The following is a 26625-nucleotide window of genomic DNA, read 5'->3' on the forward strand; positions in this document are numbered from 1 at the left end:
ATTTTTGTTTATTTTAATTGAATTGAATTTTTCCATTTTTTATATGAAACAAAGTTGGGAAGTACTTTTTATACTCTTGCAACACGTTGTGTTCAAGTAACCATTGTATATATCGCCTAAAACTAAGCGAAATCCTCGTACAAGTGCCTGTATATCTAAAGGTATACTCGTATACATAAATATATATATAAGTAATATAAGTATAGTTGAAATCTGAGTGACGGTCTGTCCGTCCATCCCTGCAAGCTGTAATTTGAGTAAAAAATGTCGATATCATGAAAAATCTTGGTACACGCATTCCTCGGCAAACACAAGTTCATAAATGGGAGTAATCGGACCACTGCCTCGTCCACAAAACACCGTTTAACAAAAACTTATAAAGTAACATAACTAAGCCCTAAATTAAGATAAAAAAACTCTAATTTGGCATAGGCGATCACAGCAGTAAGGGGCACCTGTGGACAAACAATTTTCAGAAAGTGAACATGGGTATAACAACCAAATTTGCCTAGCGCAAATAATGGGTTGTCAAAAAAGTCTTGCGGTATTTTCGCTAGTTGGCGCTGAAAGCGTGTGGTTCTACTTTTATTTGTCGCATCGGGTCATGCTATACCTTTTTGGAAAGCTCATTTCACGCGCTAACACGTGTTTGATTGACTGTCGTTTCTTTTAAGTCGTTCGTGAGTTATAGCGTCGCAAACATGGAGCAAAATAAAGAGAAAATACGGCATATTTCACAGTACTACTACGATAAAGGCAAAAATGCATCTCAAGCCGCCAATAAAATTTGTGCAGTTTATGGACCCGATACAGTTTCCATTTCCACCACACAACGATGGTTTCAACGTTTTCATTCTGGTGTAGAGGTGGTCGAAGATGCGCCACGCTCCGGAAGGACTGTCGTCGAAAATTGCGATAAAATCGCTGAAATGGTCGAAAGAGACCGGCATAGTAGCAGCCGTAGCATCGGTCAAGAGCTGGGCATGAGTCATCAAACCGTTATAAACCATTTGAAGAAGCTTGGAGTCACTAAGAAGCTCGATGTATGGGTGCCACACGAATTGACGCAAAAAACATCTTTGACCGTATCGACGCATGCGAATAGCTCCTGAATCGCAACAAAATCGACCCGTTTTTGAAGCGTATGGTGACTGGCGATGAAAGTGGGTAACTTACGATAACGTAAGGCGCAAATAGTAGTGGTCGAAAAGCGGTGAAGCGGCCCAGACGGTGGCCAAGCCTGGATTGACCGCCAGGAAGGTTCTTCTGTGGGTTTAGTGGGATTGGCAGGGAATAATCCGCTATGAGTTGCTCCCCTATGGCCAAACGCTCAATTCGGACCTGTACTGCCAACAACTGGACCGCTTGAAGGCAGCACTCATGCAGAAGAGGCCATCTTTGATCAACAGAGGCCGAATTGTCTTCCATCAGGCAACGCTAGGCCACACACATCTTTAGTGACGCGCCAGAAGCTCCGGGAGCTCGGATGGGAGGTTCTTTTGCATCCACCGTATAGTCCAGATCTCGTAGTCTGAAGTTGGCCACAAGTGAGGCCTGTGAAAATTGGCTCTCCGAGTTTTTTGCCAATAGGGAAGCGAGCTTCTATGAGAGAATTTTATGAACAATTGAAAATTCAATAAAAATACCGCAAGACTTTTTTGACAACCTAATATTATAAGAACTCCTACCAACGGTGTGAAAATAAATGAAATCGGATGACAACCCCCCTCACTCACTATATAACAGGACTGTTTAAGACTACTAAAACGGCGATAAATCAATAACTATTACGCCAGAGACATTAAATTTTATCTACGAGATGGTATGACAGACGAGTGCAATCACGCCTACTTCCCATATAACACAATTTTAAATTTCGTCTAATACTTTCACTTTCCAGTATACAAATAAAAAATTAATAAAAATATCAGTACAAATCATTGCACGAATAGTGCCACGTTATGTTTAAGAATTCCCCAAATCAAACGAAAATTGTTCAAGGTCCATACTTCCCTTAGCCCCCATATACCTAATAAATAGATTTTCGAACTTACGGGTGACTTTATACCGAATATATCGGCCAATATTGATATAGAGTGAATAAATTTGGGTAAAAACTCGCCCTAGACTCCATATATCTAATAAGTCTCATGTATCCGTATGGAATGTTCGGTTATATACGAACCTAGCTTTTCCTGACTTGTTATTGTTATTATTATTTTGAGGTGGAATGATAACAAAAAAAAAAAATATATGAATAACCTGTGAATAAAAATCCTGTCGATCGATGTAATAGAAGACCCCCGCCGCGCTTTTGAGTGGCTAAGGTAAGTCATATTGTTATAAACCATTTAATATAGTAAAATGGAGGATTGAGTAATGTATAGAAGTTCACGACTTCCGTCCTTAGACCAAGTCTGAATGTGAGCTGAAGTGAGAAAGCGAACCATCAAACCAATCTAACCAAATCAATCATAATGTGATAAATAGAAGACACGTCTCCAGTGTTTTAGATGTACGAACGCGCTATCTTGTTAAAGCCACGCCTCTATGCAGTAAAATGCGCGCGTCCATAAACACATGAATGGTTCGACGTCGAGAAGCTGTAATCACAACAGACTGCCGAACGATTTTCTACTCGACTTGCATTCCTGATCCTTGCGAGCACTCATAATCAAATCTGTATAAGGGAACTGTTGGACAAACAATTTTCAAGCTCGTAACGTACAGCTGCAAACGAAACTATTGGTTTTCTGAGACGGGAAAGGAACATCCGGTAGAATGAGAATTGCCGTGTCGCATTAGAGACACCTTATGACGTTGCAATCGACCACAACACGTGCGGAATGGGATAGGTATCGAGAGTTAAAGAGAAAAACGACACGCATTTGCAGATAAAAAAAGAGAGAGGCCAAAAATCAAGAGTACGAAGAGTTTGACAAGCTGGCTGACAGGGGTAATGCTCGAAAATTCTATGAAAGATGCAGCGACTAACAGAAGGTTTCAAAACCGGAGCATACTCTTGTAGAACCCCAAGAGGTACTCAAATAACTGATGCCCAGACATTCTACAATTATAGAGAGAACAAGACTCCAACCAGTTGAATGGTAGTGAAAGCATAACAGCAGGAGATGTTGAACCCGATTCCTCAATCAATAATGATGGAGCAGACGTTCCATTGCGCGACCATGAAGCAAAGCGAAAAGCAATTATCTGTCTGAAGAACAACAAAGCGGCGGGGGCCGATGCCGGCGAAGAATTGAAAAGGAGCATGCATCAGCTTCTTTGTAAAATATGGTCGGAAGAAAACATACCCGACGATTGGAATTTATATGTGCTCTGTCCAATTCACAAAATAGAGACCCCACAATCTACCGTGAGATAAGCCTCTTCAACATAGCGTATAAGGTTCTATTGAGCGTATTGTGTGAAAGATTAAAGCTCACCGTCAACACACTGATTGGATTTTATCAGTGTGGCTTTAAACCTGGAAAATCAACAACTGACAAATTATTCACCATGCGCCAAATCTTGGAAAAGACCCGTTGTTTAAGTTTGTAACAAATAGATACATATGTATGTATGCCTGTTTGCATTGTGGTAATCATTAAATTAATAAAATGGTAATCACGCACATTTTAAAAAAAAAATACCGTAGCACTAAAGAGTATAGTGTACAACATAATTTATTATAGGAATATTTAACTTTTTAAAAATATTCCTTTTCTTAAAATTATGTTTCGATGCTCAAACTGTATCGCGCGGGAAGGGTGTCGACAAATGGATGTTGATGTGCGCAGTGTGCCGAACGAATTGTGTCTGCTATCCCGTTTTCCATCCTTTTTGTTTACTGGGATGGCGTACAGGTGTGGTGAGTTGAGTTGGTGTTGTGTAGTGTTACGGTATCATCGGCTGTAGTATATAAGCTGTGTCTTGCTAGGGTGCGCAAGTTTTTCACGGGTAGAGTGGGTGAATGCTTAACTCATTTAAACACCCGTGAAAAGAAAATCGGCACGCACCACCTCTTTGTCGATCTTAAAGCTGCTTTTGACAGTATGAAAATGCCTTTATGACTCGACGTCTGAATTTGGTATCCCCGCAAAACTAAAACACTAAAAGCTCCGTCAGGATCAGGTAGACCTCTTCAAGCTGTTCGATACCAAACGAGGTTTTAGAGAAAGCGACTCCCTTTCATGCGACTTCTTCAATCCGCTCTTAGAGAAATAATTCGAGCTGGAGAACTTAACAGACCTTTCCCATCTTCTATAAGAGTGTACAGCTGCTGATATTGATATCATTGGCATTAACAACCACACCGTTAGTTCTCCTTTCCACAGATTGGATATGAAAGCGAAGCAAATGGATCTGGTAGTGAACGACGGCTACTCGAAATATCTCCTGTCATCATCATCTTCTGTAAGGGTGTACAGCTGCTGATATTCATATCATGGGACAAATGGACACCGGCTGCGCTGACTAGGTCATGTTGTCCGAATGGACAAAAACACTGCAGCTCTGAAACTATTCGACGCGGTACCCGCCGGGGGAAGTAGAGGAAGACATCCGCTCCGTTGGAAAGACCAGGTGGAGAAGGACCTGGCTTCGGTCGTTATCTCCAATTGGCGTCACATAGCTAAAAGGAGAAACGATTGTCGCGCTGTAACCGCGTAAGCGGTTTCTACGCCTGTAAAGAAAAAAACAAGGTTCGAAAAGTGACAAAAACTTTAATTTTTAATATTGGATTGTCAAACAGGATTTTGACTTTGTTTTTTCTGCCAATATGGGTGATCTTGGAAAATTGTGATTCTAGTGGTAGTTGTACGGCGTACCGGCCATTATTTGAGCTTGTTGTTGTGGCCTCGGAGAAGGCTTCACATAACTGATTCTTTATGGTTTTATTTGATATGGGAGGGTATTTCCCCAACTTTCGAAATTTTCTCAATTGTGTTGTCACGGTGGTAATTGGTTCTGTAACTAATCTCCTCTGTGTTTCGCTATGCACCGTCTGAGCTTTTTGTGCCTTTGAGCAAATGGCGTTTTTTGGCTATTTTTAGAATTGTGGTTTTCGGGATTTGCTTTTGCTATTAAACCCGTGGTTCTTTTTGTATATAGTAAGTGGTTTTTTTTTTGGGTGATATGAGATATGTGCTGTAATGAATCATTTAATGGTATTTTTTGGGACAGTACAAGCAAATAAATTTGCTTTTGCAGTTTGTATATGTATGCGCGTGTGACAGGCTGTGTGTGTGCAAAGTCTTTTTGACCTGACAAATTATTTGGATCGTTAACTTTTAAACTTCTCGCATGATTTAAGTTTATGTCCTCTTTTACATAGTTCGCAAGACGTTTGCTTTTTCTGTTCGGATGTCAGCGATGCCGTTTTGTTAAAACGTTTGTTTGATTTATTTTTACTTCTATCTTCTGGTCTATTGAAGCTTCTATTTTGGACGTGTTTATTGTTCTTAGTTCTGACTATTTTTTCGTCTGCCCTTTGTGCTATTTCGTATTAGGCATTTCTTTAGTGATGGCTCCCTCAAAAGTAATAATTTTTGGTAATAATTTGGTATTGCTGCGGTGCACATATTTACGGTCCCACCTGTTTGTGAGGATGTTTTGTGACGATAGAATCGCCAAAAAATTTGAAACAGTGGATTGTGGTTTGATGAATTCCTCACTTGTTTCTTTTTGAATTTGTGGCAAGTTCATTATTGTCGTTACTTGTTTAACGACCATTATTCTTTGGTTTTCGTGTCATACTTTTAGAGCTTACAAAGTCAAATTGAAATTATTGTCATTAAGAGGGAACTATTTTACTATTACGCCTGCTTGACCATTGGTTTTGTGCCTGAGGTGATACAATTTCTGTGCTTTTGATAGTTTGGGATGGTTGATGTTGCTCATAACTTCCGTAAAATGTTTCTGAGTCACATGCAGGCAGGTGGATGCCTGATGCCAGTTTGTCATGAGCATTGTTCAAATATCATTGAACAAGCTTACTTATTTAGTATCAATAAAGCCGAAATACTTCTTCTTCTTCTTAATTGGCCTAGACACCGCTTACGCGATTATAGTCGAGTTAACAACAGCGCGCCAGTCGTTTCTTCTTTTCGCTACGTGGCGCCAATTGGATATTCCAAGCGAAGCCAGGTCCTTCTCCACCAAGTCCTTCCAAAGGAGTGGAGGTCTTCTTCTTCCTCTGCTTCCCCCGGCGGATACTGCGTCGAATACTTTCAGAGCTGGAGTGGTTTCGTCCATCCGGACAACATGATCTAGCCAGCGTAGCCGCTGTTTTTTAATTCGCTGAACTATGTCAATGTCGTCGTATATCTCGTACAGCTCATCGTTCCATCGAATGCGATATTCGCCGTGGCCAATGCGCAAATGACCATAAATCTTTCGCAGAACCTTTCTCTGGAAAACTCGTAACGTCGACTTATCGGTTGCTGTCATCGTCCAAGCCTCTGCACCATATAGCAGGACGGGAATTATGAGCGACTTATAGAGTTTGGCTTTTGTTCGTCGAGAGAGCACTTTACTTTTCAATTGCCTACTCAGTCCGAAGTAGCACCTGTTGGCAAGAGCAATCCTGCGTTGGATTTCCAGGCTGACATGGTTGGTGGTGTTAATACTGGTTCCTATTAGACGAAATTCCATTTGGGGATGTTTCCTCGTGGAGGCTGAATTTACCGACCGTAGTGCCAAATATACCTTCTTTGCCCACCCTGGCGTTAAAGTCGCCAAGCACGATTTTCACATCGTGGCGGGGGCAGCTCTCATAGGTGCGCTCCAAGAGCTCATAGAAGGCATCTTTGATCACATCGTCCTTCTCTTCCGTCGGGGCGTGGGCGCAAATCAGCGATATGTTGAAGAACCCCGCTTTGATGCGGATTGTGGCTAGATGTTCATTCACTGGAGTGAATGATAGTACTCGGCGACGGAGTCTCTCTCCCACAACGAATCCAACACCAAATTTGCGCTCCTTTATATGGCCACTGTAGTAAATGTCACAAGGACCTACTCGTCTCTGTCCTTGTCCCGTCCATCTCATTTCTTGGACGGCGGTGATGTCAGCCTTTATTTTCACGAGGACATCAACCAGCTGGGCAGCGGCACCTTCCCAATTAAGGGTCCGGAAATTGTGAGCTACTTGAGCCATGTATAAAAGAATCGTTTCTGGCCACTCCCAAGTGAATGGCGATCAGAGAACTTTCCTCACATGCGTGAACTTCTACACATGACTCCATCCTCCAAGTGAATGGCGATCAGAGGACTTTGCAGTACGCATGCACTCAACAAATCAAATATACAATAATATCATCATATCCACACCATGCATCATACACAATTTGCTACATACATACAAATATGCACATAGTATGTATATTTAAGTAGATATTGAAGATAATTTCAAAAATTGTATATAAAGGCTTGAAATACTCAAATAAAATTAAAATTAAATAATGTATTTCTCAGCTAAATAACGACCCTTGTTTCCCACCGGTAGGAATTTAAAGATTCTTTTTGAATTTAATCGTGTGATCTTATAAATCAATCACGTTGAAATATTTAAAACCTTTATAAAATAGATTTTGCTTATCTATTACAGTTCAAAATAATGGTAACTTAAAACTATTTTGATTTCTTGTATTAATCTCGTGCGTTCAGTATATGTACTGTATTTATTAGATATTCCGGTGCATTACGACATCTTACGTTAAATATCATTTTCATGGTATGATAACATATTATTTGTTTTATGCTTAACATGTTTAATTTTAAAAGCATTTCACCAATTAGTGCATTTATTCTTTTATTTAAAATTAGTCTCATGCATATATTTTGCAGTTTCTAAAGTAGTACTTATATATTTATTTTTGAGTCTGATACTATGAACAAAACTATAGCAATGTCGTCGTATACCTCATACCGCTCATCGTTCCATAGAATGCGATATTCGCCGTGACCAACGCACAAAGGATTATAAATCTTTCGCAGAACCTTTAATATGTCTTTATGTAGTATAACAGCTGGCACAGGGATGCAATTATTTTTTTACATCTCATTGCACGAAAACTAAAATGGGTTTTGGTCTGACATATTTTACAGCCTTTGCAAATATTCCTCTGCATGTGTTCTGTTGTTGTGTCATTGCACAAATACATTTGAATACATACATTTTAATTCGTATTTCTTACTTGATTTACTTGATTGTTATTTTTATACTTTTTTACTTTTTAAGTAACGAATATACTACTGAATGCGTAGTGATCAGCATTCAGAACTTTTTTTATTCACAAATTCATAACATCTATAGCGTTTGTCCGGAAAGTAATAGGACTGAGTCGATTTAAAAAAATTTATTGAACCAATCGTTACAATTCTTTAAAAACTTTCAAACTAGGCTCCTTCTGCCTCAATACAGCGCTGCCAGCGCGATTTCCAAGCAATGAAGGCGTCACGGAAGGCATTCTCTGGACTTGTCTTGAGAGCCGAGGTACATGCTGCTTGGATCCCCTCAGTTGTCAAAAACAAAAAAAAAAAACAAATCGGAATCATACTCAAAGATTCATAACTCGACACCTGTGAATACGTTATTCAAAAATTGGGGGTAACTTTCACACATGTTCAAATTTCCTTGGCACACTTCCACTCGCCGTAATTTCTGGTCGTCAGCGAGCGCTTTTGGGACCATCTTCGCGAACACCTTGCACATGTTTAAGCGCCTTGTCATAATGTCATGAACCACAGACTACAAGTGGTTGCGCCGATATAACAATAAAAGAAAAAGGTAAAGAAAGAAAATATTGTATTAGAAAGTAAAACCTAGCTTAAGTAAAATTTCTAAATAAACTGGCAGAAGAATTTTGACTGTTAAAACGACAGGTTGTGTCTTTCTTTTCTCGCGACAAGTTAAACTGAAGTTTAACATTAATAACTAACATCTACCTAAAGTTCGGTATATATATAATTTTATAAGTTAAACCTAAGTTTAACAAATATTATAAAACTTAGTTATTGAACTCGGGTTCATTAACCACAACTGACTCTCCAGATGTGAGGAGACAACTGACAAGCCGCTCGTTCGTTAGCTAGGTACGCCCTCTACCGAATTAAGTCAGTGCGGGCACGCTGCATAGTAAAGTCGCGGCGGAAGAAAATCAGTCTTATTACTTTCCGGACGAACTCTGAAATGTTCTTGGCTGTACGCTCATTTGTATTATATTATCCACTGCATTAAGCGCCTTGTTATAATGTCATGAACCACAGACTACAAGTGGTTGCGCCAATATAACAATAAAAGAAAACAAGTAAGGAAGGGCTAAGCTCGAGTGTCACCGAACATTTTATACTCTCGCATGATAAAGTGATAATCGAGACTTCATTATCAGTCATTTACATATTTTTCAAATACCGTATTTGTGTAAAGTTTTATTCCGCTATCATCATTGGTTCCTAATGTGTATATTATACAGAGAAGGCATCAGATGGAATTCAAAATAGCGTTATATTGGAAAAAGGCGTGGTTGTGAACCGATTTCACCCATATTTCGTACATGTAATCAGGGTGTTAAGAAAATATTATGTGCCGAATTTCATTGAAATCGGTCTAGTAGTTCCCGAGATATGGTTTTTGGTCCATAAGTGGGCGACGCCACCCCCGTTTTAAATTTTTATAAAAAGTTTGGATGCAGCGTTCTTCTGCCATTTCTCCCGTGAAATTTAGTGTTTCTGACGTTTTTTGTTTGTCGGTTAACGCACTTTTAGTGATTTTCAACATAACCTTTGTATGGGAGGTGGGCGTGGTTATTATCCGATTTCTTCCATTTTTGAACTGTATATGGAAATGCCTGAAGGAAACGACTCCATAGAGTTTGGTTGACATAGCTATGGTAGTTTTCGAGATATGTACAAAAAACTTAGTAGGGGGCGGGATCACGCCCACTTTTCCAAAAACATTACGTCCAAATATGACCCTCCCTAATGCGATCCTTTGTGTCAAATTTCACTTTAATACTTTATATATGGCTTAGTTATGACACTTTATAGGTTTTCGGTTTCCGCCATTTTGTGGGCGTGGCAGTTAACCGATTTTGCCCATCTTCGAACTTAACCTTCTTATGGAACCAAGGAATACGTGTACCAAGTTTCATCATGATATCTCAATTTTTACTCAAGTTACAGCTTGCACGAACAGACGGACGGACAGACGGACAGACAGACATCCGGATTTCGACTCTACTCGTCACCCTGATCACTTTGGTATATATAACCCTATATCTGACTCTTTTAGATTTAGGACTTACAAACAACCGTTAACAAAACTATAATACTCTCCTTAGCAACATTGTTGCGAGAGTATAAAGATAAAGAAAGAAAATATTGTATTAGAAAGTAAAACCTAGCTTAAGTAAAATTTCTAAATAAACTGGCAGAAGAATTTTGACTGTTAAAACGACAAGTTGTGTCTTTCTTTTCTCGCGACACGTTAAACTGAAGTTTAACATTAATAACTAACATCCACCTAAAGTTCGGTATATATATAATTCTATAAGTTAAACCTAAATTTAACAAAAATTATAAAACTTAGTTATTGAACTCGGGTTCATTAACCATAACTGACTCTCCAGATGTGAGGAGACAACTGACAAGCCGCTCGTTCGTTAGCTAGGTACGCCCTCTACCGAATTAAGTCAGAGCGGGCACGCTGCATAGTAAAGTCGCGGCGGAAGAAAATCAGTCTTATTACTTTCCGGACAAACTCTGAAATGTTCTTGGCTGTACGCTCATTTGTATCATATTATCCACAGCATTAACTACATGCTTTTTTATTTGGCCATTCTTTTACTTTGTGCTATAACCCTAAGCAGTTAAAATATCTATATAATTTTAAAGGCTGTTCCATTTCGAGGTTTCCTACTTTTTAAAAGAAAAACACAGAAACTTCAAATTTAGTGGGGAATATTTATTATCGTCCGAAATAATATTCTTTGGAACATAATTTTTGAAATTATCTGTTTCAAATGTTGCCTGCAGCTACGTCTCAGATGGTCCATTTGTTTAGTAAAATTTTCAATGACTGGTTCGAGCATTCGACTGGTAACTGGTGAATGACACGCGTGATGTTTTGCTCCGAAGCGGGATTGTCCGCATAGACTTTAGACTTTACATATCCCTACAGGAAAAAGTCTGAAATTATCTGCTCACAAAAGTTTCCTCTTAATAAATCCTTTGCAGAAAGTGTCGCTGAGATCACGAACTTCAATTTCAGGCATCATATAGTCGGTTATAATGGCGCGATAACGGTTACGTTTTCACCGGCATAATTTTTGAAGAAATATGGACTGGTGATTCCACCGACCCATAAACCAGAGCTATTGAATCTCTTCAGGTTGCACATGCGACAATTTTTCTTGTTTACATAACCACTGAGTCAGAAATGGGCCTCATCGCTTAACAAAAAGGAAGGTCAAGCGACTTCAGTTCTTGCACCAGCTGTATTATGTACACTTTCATTTTAAGAATGCGCCAAGTCATTCCATATGTCAGTCCGCGTTAGGGCGAACGGCGGCGAATCGACTCTCCACGGACTTGCACGGTCTGCAATTATCCCATTAAATTTTTATTAATTTTTTCGCAATTATTTTTTCATATGTTTCGTAGTCTGATTCGATTATAGGATTGTAACTCTCTTCTTTTTTATTACGGTCTTCATAAATTTTGATAACGTTCATATTTTTTCACTGATATCATTTTGTTTTTCTTACTTCACCTAATTTTGTTGTTAGGCCCACAAGTTTGAGTACCATTATTCTTTCTTTAATTCTTTCAATTTTTTTATGGCATGTTCATCTCCTATTTTATTGTTTCTTTTTTTTTTTTGCACTTGTTCAACTGCTTCGCTGTTTTTGTATAATACTAATAGTGCGCCGTCCTGTTTACCCTTTTTCTTATTTTTTGGTTTTATTTCAAGTTTGTTTGCGTTTCGTATGGCAATTTGTCCATTGGGGTGCTTCAAAAAAAAATTTCTAATATTTTTTTTCAACTCGGAAATTTTTAAAGTTTGAAAAGCCAACTTTATGAATATGTGATGATTGTTTTTGAGAAACGAAAATTAGTTGGTGAAATTTTAGTTTGAATGAAAAAAAGAAAATTCCTATGTTAAATGTATGGGAACCTAAAAAAAAATAGCGACCCCTTAGAGTTAAGCTACAGCGCCTGGCTTGAGGGAGGATTTTTTGTTTGTCAATCACTTACTTTTGAGGGAGTAAGAGTTAAAAAAAAATTCAAAAATTTTTTTTGAAGCACCCTATTGTCCATTTAATGGTTTGCTGCCAGTTGTGTTTTTCTTTTCTACAGGGTCCGGCACTCGAAGTGTAACCAATTAAAAAAACCATAAATTCAGTTTGGAAAATAATTTTTATTTATTTTAAAGTAAAAAATTTACATATTTAATAATCACCAATTCAGGACCAATTCACTTTTGCTCGATATGACCACCTTTTGTCTTATCTATGGCCTTGAGACGGTCAAAAAACGATTCGCAAGCTGCCCGAATGTGGCTTGCCGGTATTTTGGCCCACTCACGAACAATGGCTTTCTTCAGCATCTCGAGACTGGTGTATTTTTTACTTCGGACCTTGCTCTCCAAAGTGGCCCAGAAAGAATAATCCATTGGATTCGCATGTGGTGAATTCGAGAGCCATTGTGTGGTCGTATTGAAGTTCGGAACGTTGTTTTTCAGCCATTCTTGGTTCACTCGCTCTTTCTGAGACAGTGCTGAGTCTTGTTGAAACGTCCATGGTTTGCGACCGAAATGTTTGTTTGCCCACGGCTTCAAAGCAGCCTCCAGAACACTTTCTCGATAATATGTCGCATTTACTTTGACGCCAGGCTCGATGAAAACAATTGGAGAGCGCCCATCTGCGGTGACAGCGGCCTAAACCATTATTTGTGGCTGGTGCTGTCTCCTGGTGACCAACCGATAACTTAAATTCTCGTATGAACGGTCGGTCATTTTGAGAGTTTACGAATTGCTCAATTGGAAATTTTTTTTTGTCAGAAAACACAATGTTCGGAATTTGACCGCTTTCGGCCAAGCGAAGCAACTGCTTTGCTCTCTCAAGTCTTACTTGTTGCTGCTTCGGTGTGAGATCATGGGCCTTTTGGAACTTGTAAGGATTGACATTGAGCTCATTTTTCAATATGCGTCGGATGCTGCGGTCGGATATTTTCAGTTCTTTAGCCATTTGATTGGCACTTCGTCGTGGATTTCGTTCAAGTCGCTTCTTCACTTTCCGAACCATCTCACGTGACGTTGCAGTCTTTTGATGACCACCTCCAGGGCGTTTTGCGATACGACCAGAATCATTGTAACGAGTGATGATGCGATAAACAAAAACTTTATTCACATTAAGGTGTTTGAGTTCACGAACAATTGCTGGCTGTGATTTTCCAGCTCTTTCACTTTTGGCAAAAGGCTTTTGTACACTTGTGAACAATACTCCCAACTATCATTCAGCAAATTTATAAACAGCTGATTCAAGTGCGATAGCTGCACGAACGGTCTGAAGTTGGTACAAGTGAAGTACACTTCGAGTGCCGGACCCTGTATATGTCGAAACATATTCGTACATTTTATCGCAACTCTTGTCTAAGTTCTATCCTATATTTGTGAGGAACTCTTGTTTCAAATTATTACATTTTCACTTCAGATTTGTTCAATAATTGCACTTGGTTCTACAATGAATTCATTTTTCAGAGCTTTGTATTTTTTTGTTTTATTACATGATCCATAATTTCTTTTATATCCGGACTTTTCAGTTTGTTTTAGTCTATTTTTTTCAATACTTTGTTTTAAAATTTTCGTATTTATGTTAGACAAACTACATTGATAGAGTACTATAATATATTAAAATTATAATTTTCAGCCAGCGTGTCAAGCTCTTTATACTCACGCATTTCGGCCTCTTTCTTTTTCTGTCTGCAAATGCGTCTCGCTTCCCTCTTCAATTCTCGATTCCTATTCAATTCCGCACGTGTTGAGTCGATTATAACGTTACGAGGTAGACAGTCTGTTTTATCTCTACTGCGACACGGCAATTTTCATTCAGATCGAAATACCGTCCCACAGTTCCCTTATACTGATTTGATGATAAGTGCTCTCAAGGAGCAGGAGTGCAATTCGAGTAGAAAATCGTTCGGCAGTCTGTTGTGATTCCAGCTTCTCGACGTCGAACCACCTTCCTTGTGTTTGTTGACGTGCGTTTTGTGCTACACAGGGGTGGGTGAGAATCTTGACTGCAGAAAGGTAGTGGTCCGAATCGATGTTAGGACCTCGGGGCGCACACACATCTAAAACACTGGAGACGTGTCTTCCGTCTGTCACAACATAATCGATCTGGTTGGTGGTTTTTCGATCCGGAGATACCCAGGTGGCTTGATGAATTTTCTTATGCTGGAATCTAGTACTACAGATAACCATATTTCGGGCTCAACCCATTTGGGGATGTTTCGTCGTGGAGGTTGAATTTACCGACCGTAGTGCCAAAGATACCTTCTTTGCCCACCCTGGCGTTAAGGTCGCTAAGCACGATTTTGATATCGTGGCGAGAGCAGCTCTCATAGGTGCGCTCCAAGCGCTCATAGAAGGCATCTTTGGTCACATCATCTTTCTCTTCCGTCGGGGCGTGGGTGCAAATCAGCGATATGTTGAAGAACCTCGCTTTGATGCGGATTGTGGCTAGACGTTCATCCACAGGGATTAATGACTGTACTCGGCGACGAAGTCATTCTCCCACCACGAATCCCACACCAAATTTGCGCTCTTTATATGGCGACTGTGGTAAATGCCACAAAGACCTATTCGCCTCAGTCCTTGTCCCACCCATCGCATTTTGGAACGGCGGTGATGTTTTCATTTATTTTCACGAGGACATCAATCAACTGGGCAGCGGCACCTTCCCAATTAAGAGACTGGACATTCCAGGTGCATGCCCTCAACTCGTAGTCCTTATTTCGGTTGCCATGGTCGTCATCAAACTGCGGTCTCTCATCCGAGGCTGGTTGTTATTTTTCATTGGGGGGTGTTTTTTTACGTGGCGGGTCCAAACCTAGCGCACAACCCTATGTAGGGGATGTTTTGCCTTCTCACTTTAGCTCGCTTTCAAACGGATATTCTTAGGCTACCCACAGGATACTTAGTCAAATACCGGAAGTCAGGAGCTGCTTGAGCCATATGTAAAAGAATCGTTTCTGGCCACTCCCAAGTGAATGGCGATCAGAGAACTTTCCTCACTTGCGTGAACTTCTACACATGACTCCATCCTCCTTATTCTTATAACAAATGTAATATTTCATATACTAAACGCAGACTTAGAATTTCTTTCAAATTAATAAATACTTAGTTCCTCCATTTCCAACGACTTTTTTTTTATATAATGTGGCGAAATGATAACGAATAACCAAGGCAGTATGAGATGGTGCATTATCGCACTTCTTTGTTAAATAACTTCAGACATAGTAAAAATCGAAGAATTAATGTTTAGAGCCTCACAAAACGACAAGTATCTCATATACTAATGAATATTTTGACGTAAAATTTAGCATAGATGTCACTAACAGTACTACCAACTTACAGAAAAAAAAAATTACCGATTCGAGAAACACGCGAAGCATAAAGTCAACATTTCAATTTAATCACAGTAGTTTGATGCAATAAAAAAAGCTAGTTCTTGTACATACATATATATTTCAATGTGATGTTTTATCTTGCACGCAATTGCGCATAAATGATCACGTATGTCAATATGTTTTACTAAAGGGTAGCAATTCGAAGATATTGGTAATGGCGCTTGGCGCTTTAATTATCGTTTAAATCGTTTTTCGCTTACAAAATAGAAATTATTTGATATCAGTTATTTATTACTCAAAGAAGAATTGTTATGCGTGAATTGAAATAAAATTCGAAGAGTAAGTTATTATGCATTCATGAAAAAATATTTATAGCTTATCGTGACAGTATTATTTGTCAAGGTATTATTTACCTTTTTATACTCTCGCAACAATGTTGCTAAGGAGAGTATTATAGTTTTGTTCACATAACGGTTGTTTGTAAGTCCTAAAACTAAAAGAGTCAGATATAGGGTTATATATAACAAAGTGATCAGGGTGACGAGTAGAGTCGAAATCCGGATGTCTGTCTGTCCGTCCGTCCGTCCGTCCGTGCAAGCTGTAACTTGAGTAAAAATTGAGATATCATGATGAAACTTGGTACACGTATTCCTTGGTTCCATAAGAAGGTTGAGTTCGAAGATGGGTAAAATCGGCCCACTGCCACGCCCACAAGCCATAAATAAAGATATTAAAGTGAAATTTGGCACAAAGGATCGCATTAGGGAGGGGCATATTTGGACGTAATTTTTTTGGAAAAGTGGGCGTGGCCCGCCCCTATTAATTTTTTTGTACATATCTCGGAAACTACTATAGCTATGTCAACCAAACTCTATAGAGTCTTTTTCTTCAGGCATTTCCATATACAGTTCAAAAATGGAAGTAATCGGATAATAACCACGCCCACATCCCATACAAAGGTTATGTTGAAAATCACTAAAAGTGCGTTAACCGACTAACAAAAAACGTCAGAAACACTAAATTTTACGGGAGAAATTGCAGAAGGAAGTTGCACCCAGGCTTTTTTTAAAAATTGAAAATGGGCGTGGCGTCGCTCACTTATGGACCAAAAACCATATCTCGGGAACTACTAGACCGATTTCAATGCAATTCGGCACATAATATTTTCTTAACACCCTGATGACATGTACGAAATATGGGTGAAATCGGTTCACAACCACGCCTTCTTCCAATATAACGCTATTTTGAATTCCATCTGATGCCTTTTCTGTATAATACGAGTATATACATTAGGAACCAATGATGATAGCGGAATAAAACTTTACAAAAATACGGTATTTGAAAAATATGTAAATGACTGATAATGAAGTCTCGATTATCACTTTATCATGCGAGAGTATAAAATGTTCGGTGACACCCGAACTTAGCCCTTCCTTACTTGTTTCTCATAATATTCTTGAACAAAATTCCAATGCTGGTAATACCACACAAGCAAAAGCATACATTATTGTTATTAATTTAGCAAATATGCATACATATATTGGATAATAATAAATAAATTCCTCAAAACTGATTGATTATTGTTGTTCAAACTTCACGGCTGAGTTTACTTTAAAACAGTGGTCGGCAAGTGCCGAGTGCACGCATACAAAAATGTTGTTGCTTGTGTATGTGGCAAAAATACTCATTGCCGCTGTCAAATTGTACACCCAAAAAATTTTGAGCGCAAATAATATATATTTTTTTGAAAATTTCACAGAACACTTTAAAAATAACTGAGAACTATTAGATATTACAAAATAAAAAATATCAGAACTGCTTTTCGAAATTTTTAAAAATCATTCCCTTGTAAGGGGTAGAAGTCTGAAAAAATGTTAAACAGTGTATTTGTATTAAACAAGCACGCATAATGTTGCTTTAACAAAAGTCAAGCAGAGACTAGCTGCTTTGCGTATACAAATCTCTTGCGTACATGTGAATTGCCGATCGTGTCTGTGTAAAAACACGATTGCAGTCGGGCCCGCGGGTCTATGGGCTGCCGACCACTGCTTTAAAATAATCCTATCCTTCGTACGATGTGATCTACATCGAATACCTGGTGAAGGATAAAAGTGTCATTATGCCACATATGCCAAACTATTAGCTAATTCGACCCCGGATTACAGAAATGACGGCACATTTGGCGAAGTAAAAAGTGTTTTCAACCATGACAACGCATCTGTTGACACCTCCGTGGCCGTATCGTCAAATTGGTTAAACTTGACTCCGAACTGCTTTCCCATCCAAAAAAATTACAAATGATATTTATTGTTCAGACGGACATTACAATACAATTTCTGGATTTAGATAGATACTTACGAGTTAAATGAGGTTACATACCTTGATGGTTCCCGTACTTTAACTGAATAGCGAATACCCTGCGGTATGACACATATTTCATTTGGCCTTACTACCAATTTGCCAAATTCAGTAGTTATTTCCAAACATCCCTTCTGAGGCACTAAAAAACAAAAAAAACATATTTGATTAATTAATTTTTCCAAAGCTTTTTATATAAAGACGATTGTCTGTCCGTCCGTCCGTGTGTGGTGATATTTTGATGAAACTTAGTATCATAAACATCATTTTCTTACAATAAAAGGTGAAATCAGTCCATAAATCAAATAGTTAAATAGATAGAATTGTTAAAAATCTTGAAAAATTTAAAAGAGAGACAAAATGCAAAAATCCTTTAAGGATAAGAATATAATCAAATGTATGCGAACAGTTTTTCATTATATAGGGAAAAGTGAAGTAAAAGTATTAAAAATATCAACATGGATATTTAAAGAACTAAAGGTGTAAAGGCCTTGCACACCTTGTAAACCGCATAAGTTTACCATTGCTTAAATGACTTGCAAAAATTAGTATGAAAATTCATTTGCCCACACCGGTTAAGTTGACGTAGCGATTTCGTTGCGCAAGCAATGTGCATAAACTTACAAGAATGCAAAAGCAACCCTGCCAAATGGTCAGCTGATTTTTTTCATTGTCGAAAGTGCAAAAAGATGGAAGGGGTAAGCATAAAACATGAAATTACAATTTTAATTTATGTCCATTATTGCCACATTTTAGAACAATAAAAACAATACAGGATATGCATTAACCCGACTCATCGGCAGACAGAGTTGCAGGTACTTCACCTGTCGCATGTAGTTGGCCATGTAGTGAAACGGACTTTTAAAGTCTCGCTTGAGCATGGAATGCAATATAACAATTTTGTTTATGTGTATACATATATAAAATATATTAGATTAAATAGTGTTTTTTAGAAACCTACTGCCCAAAGGTTTTACGAGAAGGCTTTTTAATATTAATTACTTGAAAACAATTTAAGGATTCATATCTTGGATTAGCGATAACAATGCGAAACGTTTTGATTCACCCTCATTGGTATGTAAATTTTGGTTATTAGATTCTGTTTCTTTCCCGCACTCTCCTTTCAGCTCACCAAAAATTCCCGAAAATAAAGAAATAAAACGATGTTCCTGGTATGTAATGGTGGTATATACCCGATAGGGTTTTAATAAATAATTGAAAATTCACGAAAATATATAATTGTAAAATTATAATCTCTGTGGCGTGAAAGATTTGCGAAAATGAGCACCGATCATTGCTGATGTCGATAATCAACTGAATTGGGATCTCCTCGTGGTCCCTTTTTTCGCTTTTGTATGTAGGCGGTGTGATGGTGGTTAGTTGGTGTACCTGTGAGTGAGGGTCGATGTGTGTTGCTCTCGTGAGTAGTGTGGATAGTAAGTGGTGATGTGGGGAGTGTGGTGAAGGATGCGTGTCAGTGTTGTGAGGTTCAGTTGATGTGTTGTGCTAATGTGGTGTGTGTGTTGATGTCTGGGAAGGATACTCATTTATACATCCTGGCCCCCCTAGGCGAGTAGCCTCTGAAGTTGTTGTTGTGTTGCTACAACGTTGCTGAGGCCTGTTGCACGGTGGGCTTGCAATCTAGGATGGCGCCTCCGGTTTGGGGTTGCATGACGATGACGCCAAAATCGGGACTCATCCAATGGTAACGCTGGCCTTCGCGGTTGCGGTTGTTCGCGGCGCTACTACTTCAAGCGCAGAACAGTGACGAACGTACAGTGGGCATCTCGGCATCCATATTTATATGTTAAGAGATATTATTTTAATTATCATATATATATGTTTATAGTAATATGTGTGTTACTGCCACGTAATGTGGCACGAGTGGATCGACCCTTTTTTGGTTTTGGTATTTATTTCAAGTGGATGAGTTTCTTATTACTTATTTTCTTATTATTTTTTTTATTAGTTGGGGTTACGTTTCGATTTTATCGGCGGTTGGCAAAAAGCATATTTAACAAGTGACCTGGTTAGCGTTCCCGATTGTGTACCGAAATCGACTACGCGAATATGACCGTCGGAGTACAGCTTTTCGATGCGGCCAAGCCGCCATTCAGTAGGAGGGAGACAATCGTCATTGATTAAGACACAATCTCTAGGCTGAGGCGCATTTTCTGTTGTTTTCCATCGGAATCAGAGGTCTTATAAATAATCATCTGACACCATCGGGGACTGAAATCATGATAGAGAATTTTAATTATTTCCCAACGGTTTAATAAGGAGAGCAACTTAGGCGTGGCCAGCGATTCATGTGTGGCCAGAATGGCTGGTCCTTTAAGAAAATACCCTGAGGGGTCGTGCGAGAATGCAGCGGGAGGCCGTGAGTTGTGAACGGCGCTCAATTCTAGTTAACAATATCGAGAATTCTTCATAATTAAATTTGTGGTTGCCAGCTAGCTTTTTAAAATGAGATTTAAAGCTTTTTACAGCTGATTCCCATAAGCCATCCATATGAGCAGCGCTTGGGGGGATAAACTGCCAATTGATACCTTGAGGAGCGCATTTTTGAACAATGTCAGGTGAGACTTGTTTTATGAAATCCACAAACTGTCTTTCGGTGGCTCTTTGGGCTCCGATAAATGTTTTTCCATTATAGCTCATCATATTTGATGGAAAGCCTCGTCGTCCCACGAAACGAGCAATTACCGCGAGAAAAGCCTCCGCGGTCAGATTCGTACATAGCTCAAGGTGTACCGCTTTTGTCGTGAAAAAGACAAAAACAGCCACAATGCCTTTCATGAGGGTAGGAGACCTTAGCATAGACGCCTTTATCAGAAAAAGTCCAGCGAAATCGACACCTGTAGTGGTGAAACGCAGAGAAAAATTGCAGCGTTCAGGTGAAAGTGCTGCCATAATCTGCTATCAAATTTTCTGCTTATGCATAGTACAGACCTTGCACATGAAAATGCACTTTTTTATTTGGGGCTAAAGTCGAGATGTGGCGGACCATATGTTGCATGAGGCGATGTTCGGCGGGGAGCATTAGTGCGTGGATATATCTGATAAATGAGGTGGCAAATGGACACTTCTCTGGTATAATTATGATTATAGGGTTATATGTTAAGCTTGAATTAGCAAGCCGTCCATTCGCACTAAGCAGACCCTTTGTGTATAGAAATGGTTTCTGAACTAAGAGTGAGCTCTTTTTATCAATCGGCTTCGATTCCCTTAGTAATGATATGTCGCGGCTGAAGAAACGCGTTTTGGTTGATGCGATAAGAGTGACGTTTGCTTTTTGTAAGTCTTGGTGCGTTAATGCATCGCAATGGGGGTAAGCTACTCATTTAAAGTTAAGTTTAATCATCCCTAAAAACTTGAGAATATAGGCGACTACTCTGAGTGCTCAGAGGAACGATGAAAATCGTTCAAGTATGCCAGTATCATCCATTGTGGTATGATAAGTGGCGATTTTTCGACTTTCTGAGGCAAGTTGTTGCGCATGGGCGATTGTGGCCAAGAATCGGGAGATTCTGTTAACCATCGGGGGCCATTCCACCAGAGGTTGGTGGTGGCGAGATGCAGGGGTTTGCACCCTCTTGTACCTAGATCGACAGGATCTGGCTGATCCTACCAGGTCAAGAATTTAAGACTTTCGATTGGAAATATAGGTTTTCCACGCGTGTGGTGGCTTTCCTAACCAGGGCAAAACTATCTCGGAATCGGATCATAGATATGAATTTTATGTCACCATGTGGGTTTGCTCCTTCGAAGCTAGTTTTGCTAGTAGCAGAGCGCCACAGAGTTCAAGTCGTGGGAGACTTAGCGTTTATAGCGGCGCAACTTTTGCTTTGGCCACCATTAAGTGGCTTGTAGTTGCGGTGTGCGCACACATATACATAGTGGCACTATATGCCTTTTCAGAGGCGTCGCAGAAGACGTGTAGCTCCACTTCGGTCAGATTATTAGCGAACTGGGACCATTTTTCTAAGCGAAGAGGTTGCACTTGGTCGTCCCAGTCGGTTCCGTCTAGCCATATTTCTTGGATCTGGATTTTCACTTGTATCATAATTGGTGAAAGCCATCCTGCGGGGCCGAAATGTTTTGCCATTGAGAATATAATTTGTCTCTTCTTTTTGGCGGATAATGCGGATATGGACTCAGTCGTGTATGAAAATTGGTCTGATATCGCATTCCATTGGATGCCCAGTGTTTTTGTTGTTCTCTTCTTTTCGAATATAAGGAAATTAGTATCCAACAAATTGTCGTTTGATATATTTTTTAAAATATTTGGGTGATAATATGTTATCTTTTTTAATGGAAACCCTGCGGTGTTGAGGGCATTTATTACCTGTGATGAGGACTCGTATGCTTGTGGAAGACTGTGGCTTCCGGACAGAATAACGTCTACATACGTTTGAGCTTTTAACACTTGTGTTGCCAAAGGAAATTCTGACTTTGCCTCTTCTGGCAGTTCGTGGAGTGTACGAATGGCTAGGTATGGAGCACAGTTTACGCCGAAGACCACTGTTTTCAATTTAAAGTAGCGTAGTGGACTATTTGGCGATTTTCGGAAAATAATTCGCTGAAAATCTTGATCATATTTATGTACGACTATTTGTCGATACATTTTTTCGACATCCCCATTGAATACGTATTTGTATATACGCCAATTTAGTATGAGGAACATTAAATCTGTTTGAAGTGTGGGTCCCGTAAATAGAATATCATTTAGGGAATCCCCCGAGCTAGTGGATCTTAAGGCATTGAAGACAACTCAAAGTTTTGTTGTTTTCTTGTCAGGCCTTACTACTGCATGATGTGGCAAGTAGAATGAGTAATATTCGCCTTTTATGATTTTTTCGCATGGGCTTCCTTGCTTCATGTGGTCTAAATGGAGGTATTCTTCTAAGACACCATCATGATCTTGTTTGAGCTTACCTTTTCTGGTTAGGTTTTTTCCATATTTAGAAACAGGTGCATTGCAGAGGTGCGAGAGTGACCTAAGGCGAGTGTATCTGAAAATTGTTGTTTTAGTACGCCGTACGACATACTGACCATTATCAGATCGAGTAGTTGTGGCTTTGTAAAAGTCTTCACACTACTGATCTTCCGGTGTTGTAATTGAAATGGGGGGGAGTTCTTCTAACTCCCAAAATTTTCTAAATTGTGAATTGAGGTACTCGTTTGAGATTTCCTCAACTTGAGTTGTCATTGTTGTGACTGGTTCCGCAACTACTCCGCTTAGGACCCATCCGAAAATGGTATTTTGCACCAGAAGTGTTTTTGGAATTTTTTCAACACCTTCTAGTATAATTTGTGATATAAGATCGCTGTCTAATAGAAGGTCTATTTGTGTAACCTTTTGCCAATGTTCGCTATCTATATGATAGCTTGGAAGCATGTTGGTAAGTTGCGGTAAGACTATGGCTTCTGCTTGAACGCGCTTGAGGGGAAATTAGGGTAAGGGGCAGATTTTATTTGAGTTTTGTACTACTCATCCGGCCATTCCCGTAATTTCATAATTGGCTTGTTTTGTTGGCAGTTTTAGCCTATTTTGTGCCCTAGACGCTATGAATGATCGTTATGATCCTTGGTCTATTAGGGCTCTTAGTTTGAATAGTTCTCCTCGATGTTCGACGGAGACAACTGCTGTGGCTAGTAGTACTCTACTATGATTTTCGCTATGTAGCGTTCGAGTTTTTAATGCCTTTGAACAGCATGGTGTCTCTTGGGAAATTGCGGGACTTTTTGTTTCGGGTGTTGCTGTTGCAACTAAACCCGTGGCTTTTTTTGAAAAAGCGCTACTTTGAGGTGTGTTGGGAAAGTTATTGAGGTGTAACATAGAATGATACCTTTTTTTGGCAAAATACGCAACTGAATTTGCTTTTGCAAGTATTAAGATTGTGTGAGTGGGACAAGCAGTTTGTACAGATTCTTTTGTTGTTCCTTTCATTGACATTCAATTTTTTAAACTTCTCGCAAGTTTTTAACTTATGCCCTCTTCTACATAGTTCTCATGCGAACGTGTATTTATTTTTTTCAGATGTGAACGATTGTGTTTTGAAAAACTTCTATTTAAATGATTGTTGCTTCTTTTGAACGTTTTTTTGTCCAGACTATTTTTTTGTCTACCCTTTCCGCAATTTCGTATTAGGTAGTTAAGAAATTTTCATTTGCTGCCACGTTGACCATTTGCGTCTTGATGAAAGCGATTGCTCCCACAAAAGTAACGATTTTTCTCGTACATACATGTGTACAGCAGAATAGGATCCCATGGGAATATTTTGTGTCGAAAGAACCGACAAACAATTTGAAAAAGTGGATTCTGGTTTGATGAATTCATCACTGGTTAGCTAAATTGAAATTATCGTCATTTAAAGCGAACTGATTGACTATTACTCCTGCTTGACCTTACAATTTTTGCGCTTGTGATAATTTTGGATGGTTTATGTACACGGCTGTAACAATGTCCCGAAAAGACGACCATTGTTCATAGCCTCTATGAAATATTTCCGTATCACACGCTGGCACTTTGAGATGAATGCCTGAAATTGCCTCTTGGGCTTGTAATTATGGAAGCTCTACTGTACTGTGAGGAGTAGGTGCAATTGACTTTATAACTTTGATCTGAGATCATTGCTTTTGTGTCTTCATACTGGTCTAAGCAGTTTTCGTATTTGGCGTAAGCCGAGAATTTGGAATTTTCAGGTAGATCTGAATAATCAGTTTCTACTATTGCGTCGTATTCAGCTTGGAGGCGTGACCAAAAATTGTTTATAGATTTATTTTTGAAGTTATACTTCTTATACGAGTTCGGAAAAGGTTGCGATAGATTCGGGTTGCATAACCTTGCTCAATATGAATCTACGCAACCTTGTCTGCGAAGACGTTCGAGCAGCAAGCGAAACGGTGACAATCGGCGATCGTTTGTTCGTTTCTTTCGGCACAGCTCGGCTTTTCTACCAACAACACAATGTTTCAATGCTTATGCTGTTGTTGCTTTTGTAGAACAATCTTTCAATTTTTGGTTGGTGACATATTTCAATTAAAAAATCAATTCTGTTGGGCTTCGAACTACGCACCTCCAACGTGCTTCTCGTCACTTTCGAAGCGCTTACCACCTAGACCACCATTGACACTTGAATTGTGTTGTCCTAATTATGGTTTGGTTATGCAGAAAGAAATATACAATGGATCGCCGATTGTTAACTCTTTCCTTGCTGCTGCTGTGCATATGTATGTTTGTATGCTTGTGCATTATTGAAGTTATACTGCTTTTTCTTTCCTTTATCTTTCATTTCTGCGAATTCTCAACTATTTTATGTGATCTTTGGTTGAAATACTCTGCGTTGGTCCATTTTTTGGAATCTGCTCAGAGTAGAGCATATACTCAACAATCATAACTCCACCATCACCACCAACTCCAATCCCAATGACAACTCCAACAACAACGAAAATCCCAACGACGCTACCACCTCTCCCTCTCCCGAAAACGCTCAAATGAGCATCGATCCGCCCGATGACACCGTATTCATCGAAGTTCGCCGCCGGAAAAAACCCAAACGGGAAAATCCCAAACGGGAAGAACCCAAACGGGAAATCCCAAAGCGGCGCCGCACCACACCCCCCCCTGAAACCGTCGTAATTGACGATTTCCTTTCTTCATCCTCCTCCGATGAAAGTGAGGATCTAACCCCCCCAAAGGAGAAAAACCCTCCTCCCATTCGAATCCTCAAGAAGGAATCGTGGAAGAAGGTGAGCTCTGCGCAAAGCATACATAAAAATCAGATCGGCTAAAGTGGTATCTGAAGCCATCATCGTCTAACCCGAAACCGTTGACGGATTTCGGGAGCTCACTTCTGCCCTGGAAAGGCACGAAATCCCATATACCACAAATCAGCTTCATCAAGACAAGGACCTGATTGTCGTGATCAGAGGGGTCCTCGAATGCCTCGATGACGAAACCATCCTCAACGAATTGAGGATGAAAAATGCTGCGGTGAAGAGCATTCACCGCATGCGAAGGGGCACAAAAATATGGCCCCTGATTACGGTCAACCTTGACCCTTCGCACTCCTCAGCGAAGGCGATTTTTGACCTGAAAGCAATCGCTGGCCTCAGCGTCAGAGTAGAGGCAAAGCGGAAATCCAAAGTCATACCGCAATGCCTCCGATGTCTGAAATTCGCCCACACGGCAAACTACTGCCACGCTCCATGGGCCTCCATGCCACGGCATCCTGCGCTCTCAAAGAGCAGAAAAACGCGAAGCCCACCTGCATTCACTGCAAGGGCCCTCATCGCGCCACCTATCGGGGTTGCCCTAAAGCCCCCCAAAAACACCAACTCGGACCTCCAAAAAAGGCCCAAAAGACTACCAAGGCTCTCCCACAAAGAGCTACCTGCCCCGCGGCACAGACCACACCACCATCTCAACCCCAACCCCAACCACGAGCACAAGGGCCCACTCGCTCATACGCAGAGGTTGCCAAAAACGCAACCAAAAACACAACGCCCAATCCTGTCCCAAATATTGCTCACTTAGAGAAGCTTTTTCGGGACTTCCTGTCCACCGTCTTCAGGAACTAACCGTGGCCTGATAATCCTAAACTGGAACGCCAACGGGCTTTGCACTTCCAA

The 26625-nt window shown here is 39.8% G+C and overlaps 1 protein-coding gene across 6 annotated transcripts in view; it reads right to left on the reverse strand.

Annotated features, from left to right (window-relative positions):
* Positions 1-26625, reverse strand: part of LOC126765059 (homogentisate 1,2-dioxygenase) — a 219227-nt gene that overhangs the window by 98003 nt on the left and 94599 nt on the right. For 5 of the 6 annotated variants that reach the window (XM_050482659.1, XM_050482662.1, XM_050482664.1 and 2 more), the window contains exon 4: positions 17989-18130. In XM_050482659.1, coding sequence (XP_050338616.1) covers positions 17989-18130 — 142 coding nt within the window. The remainder of the gene's footprint in view (positions 1-17988; positions 18131-26625) is intronic. The other variant, XM_050482661.1, reaches the window with a different exon arrangement.

This window comes from Bactrocera neohumeralis, unplaced genomic scaffold (assembly GCF_024586455.1).
Source record: "Bactrocera neohumeralis isolate Rockhampton unplaced genomic scaffold, APGP_CSIRO_Bneo_wtdbg2-racon-allhic-juicebox.fasta_v2 cluster10, whole genome shotgun sequence".
Lineage (NCBI taxonomy): Eukaryota > Metazoa > Arthropoda > Insecta > Diptera > Tephritidae > Bactrocera > Bactrocera neohumeralis.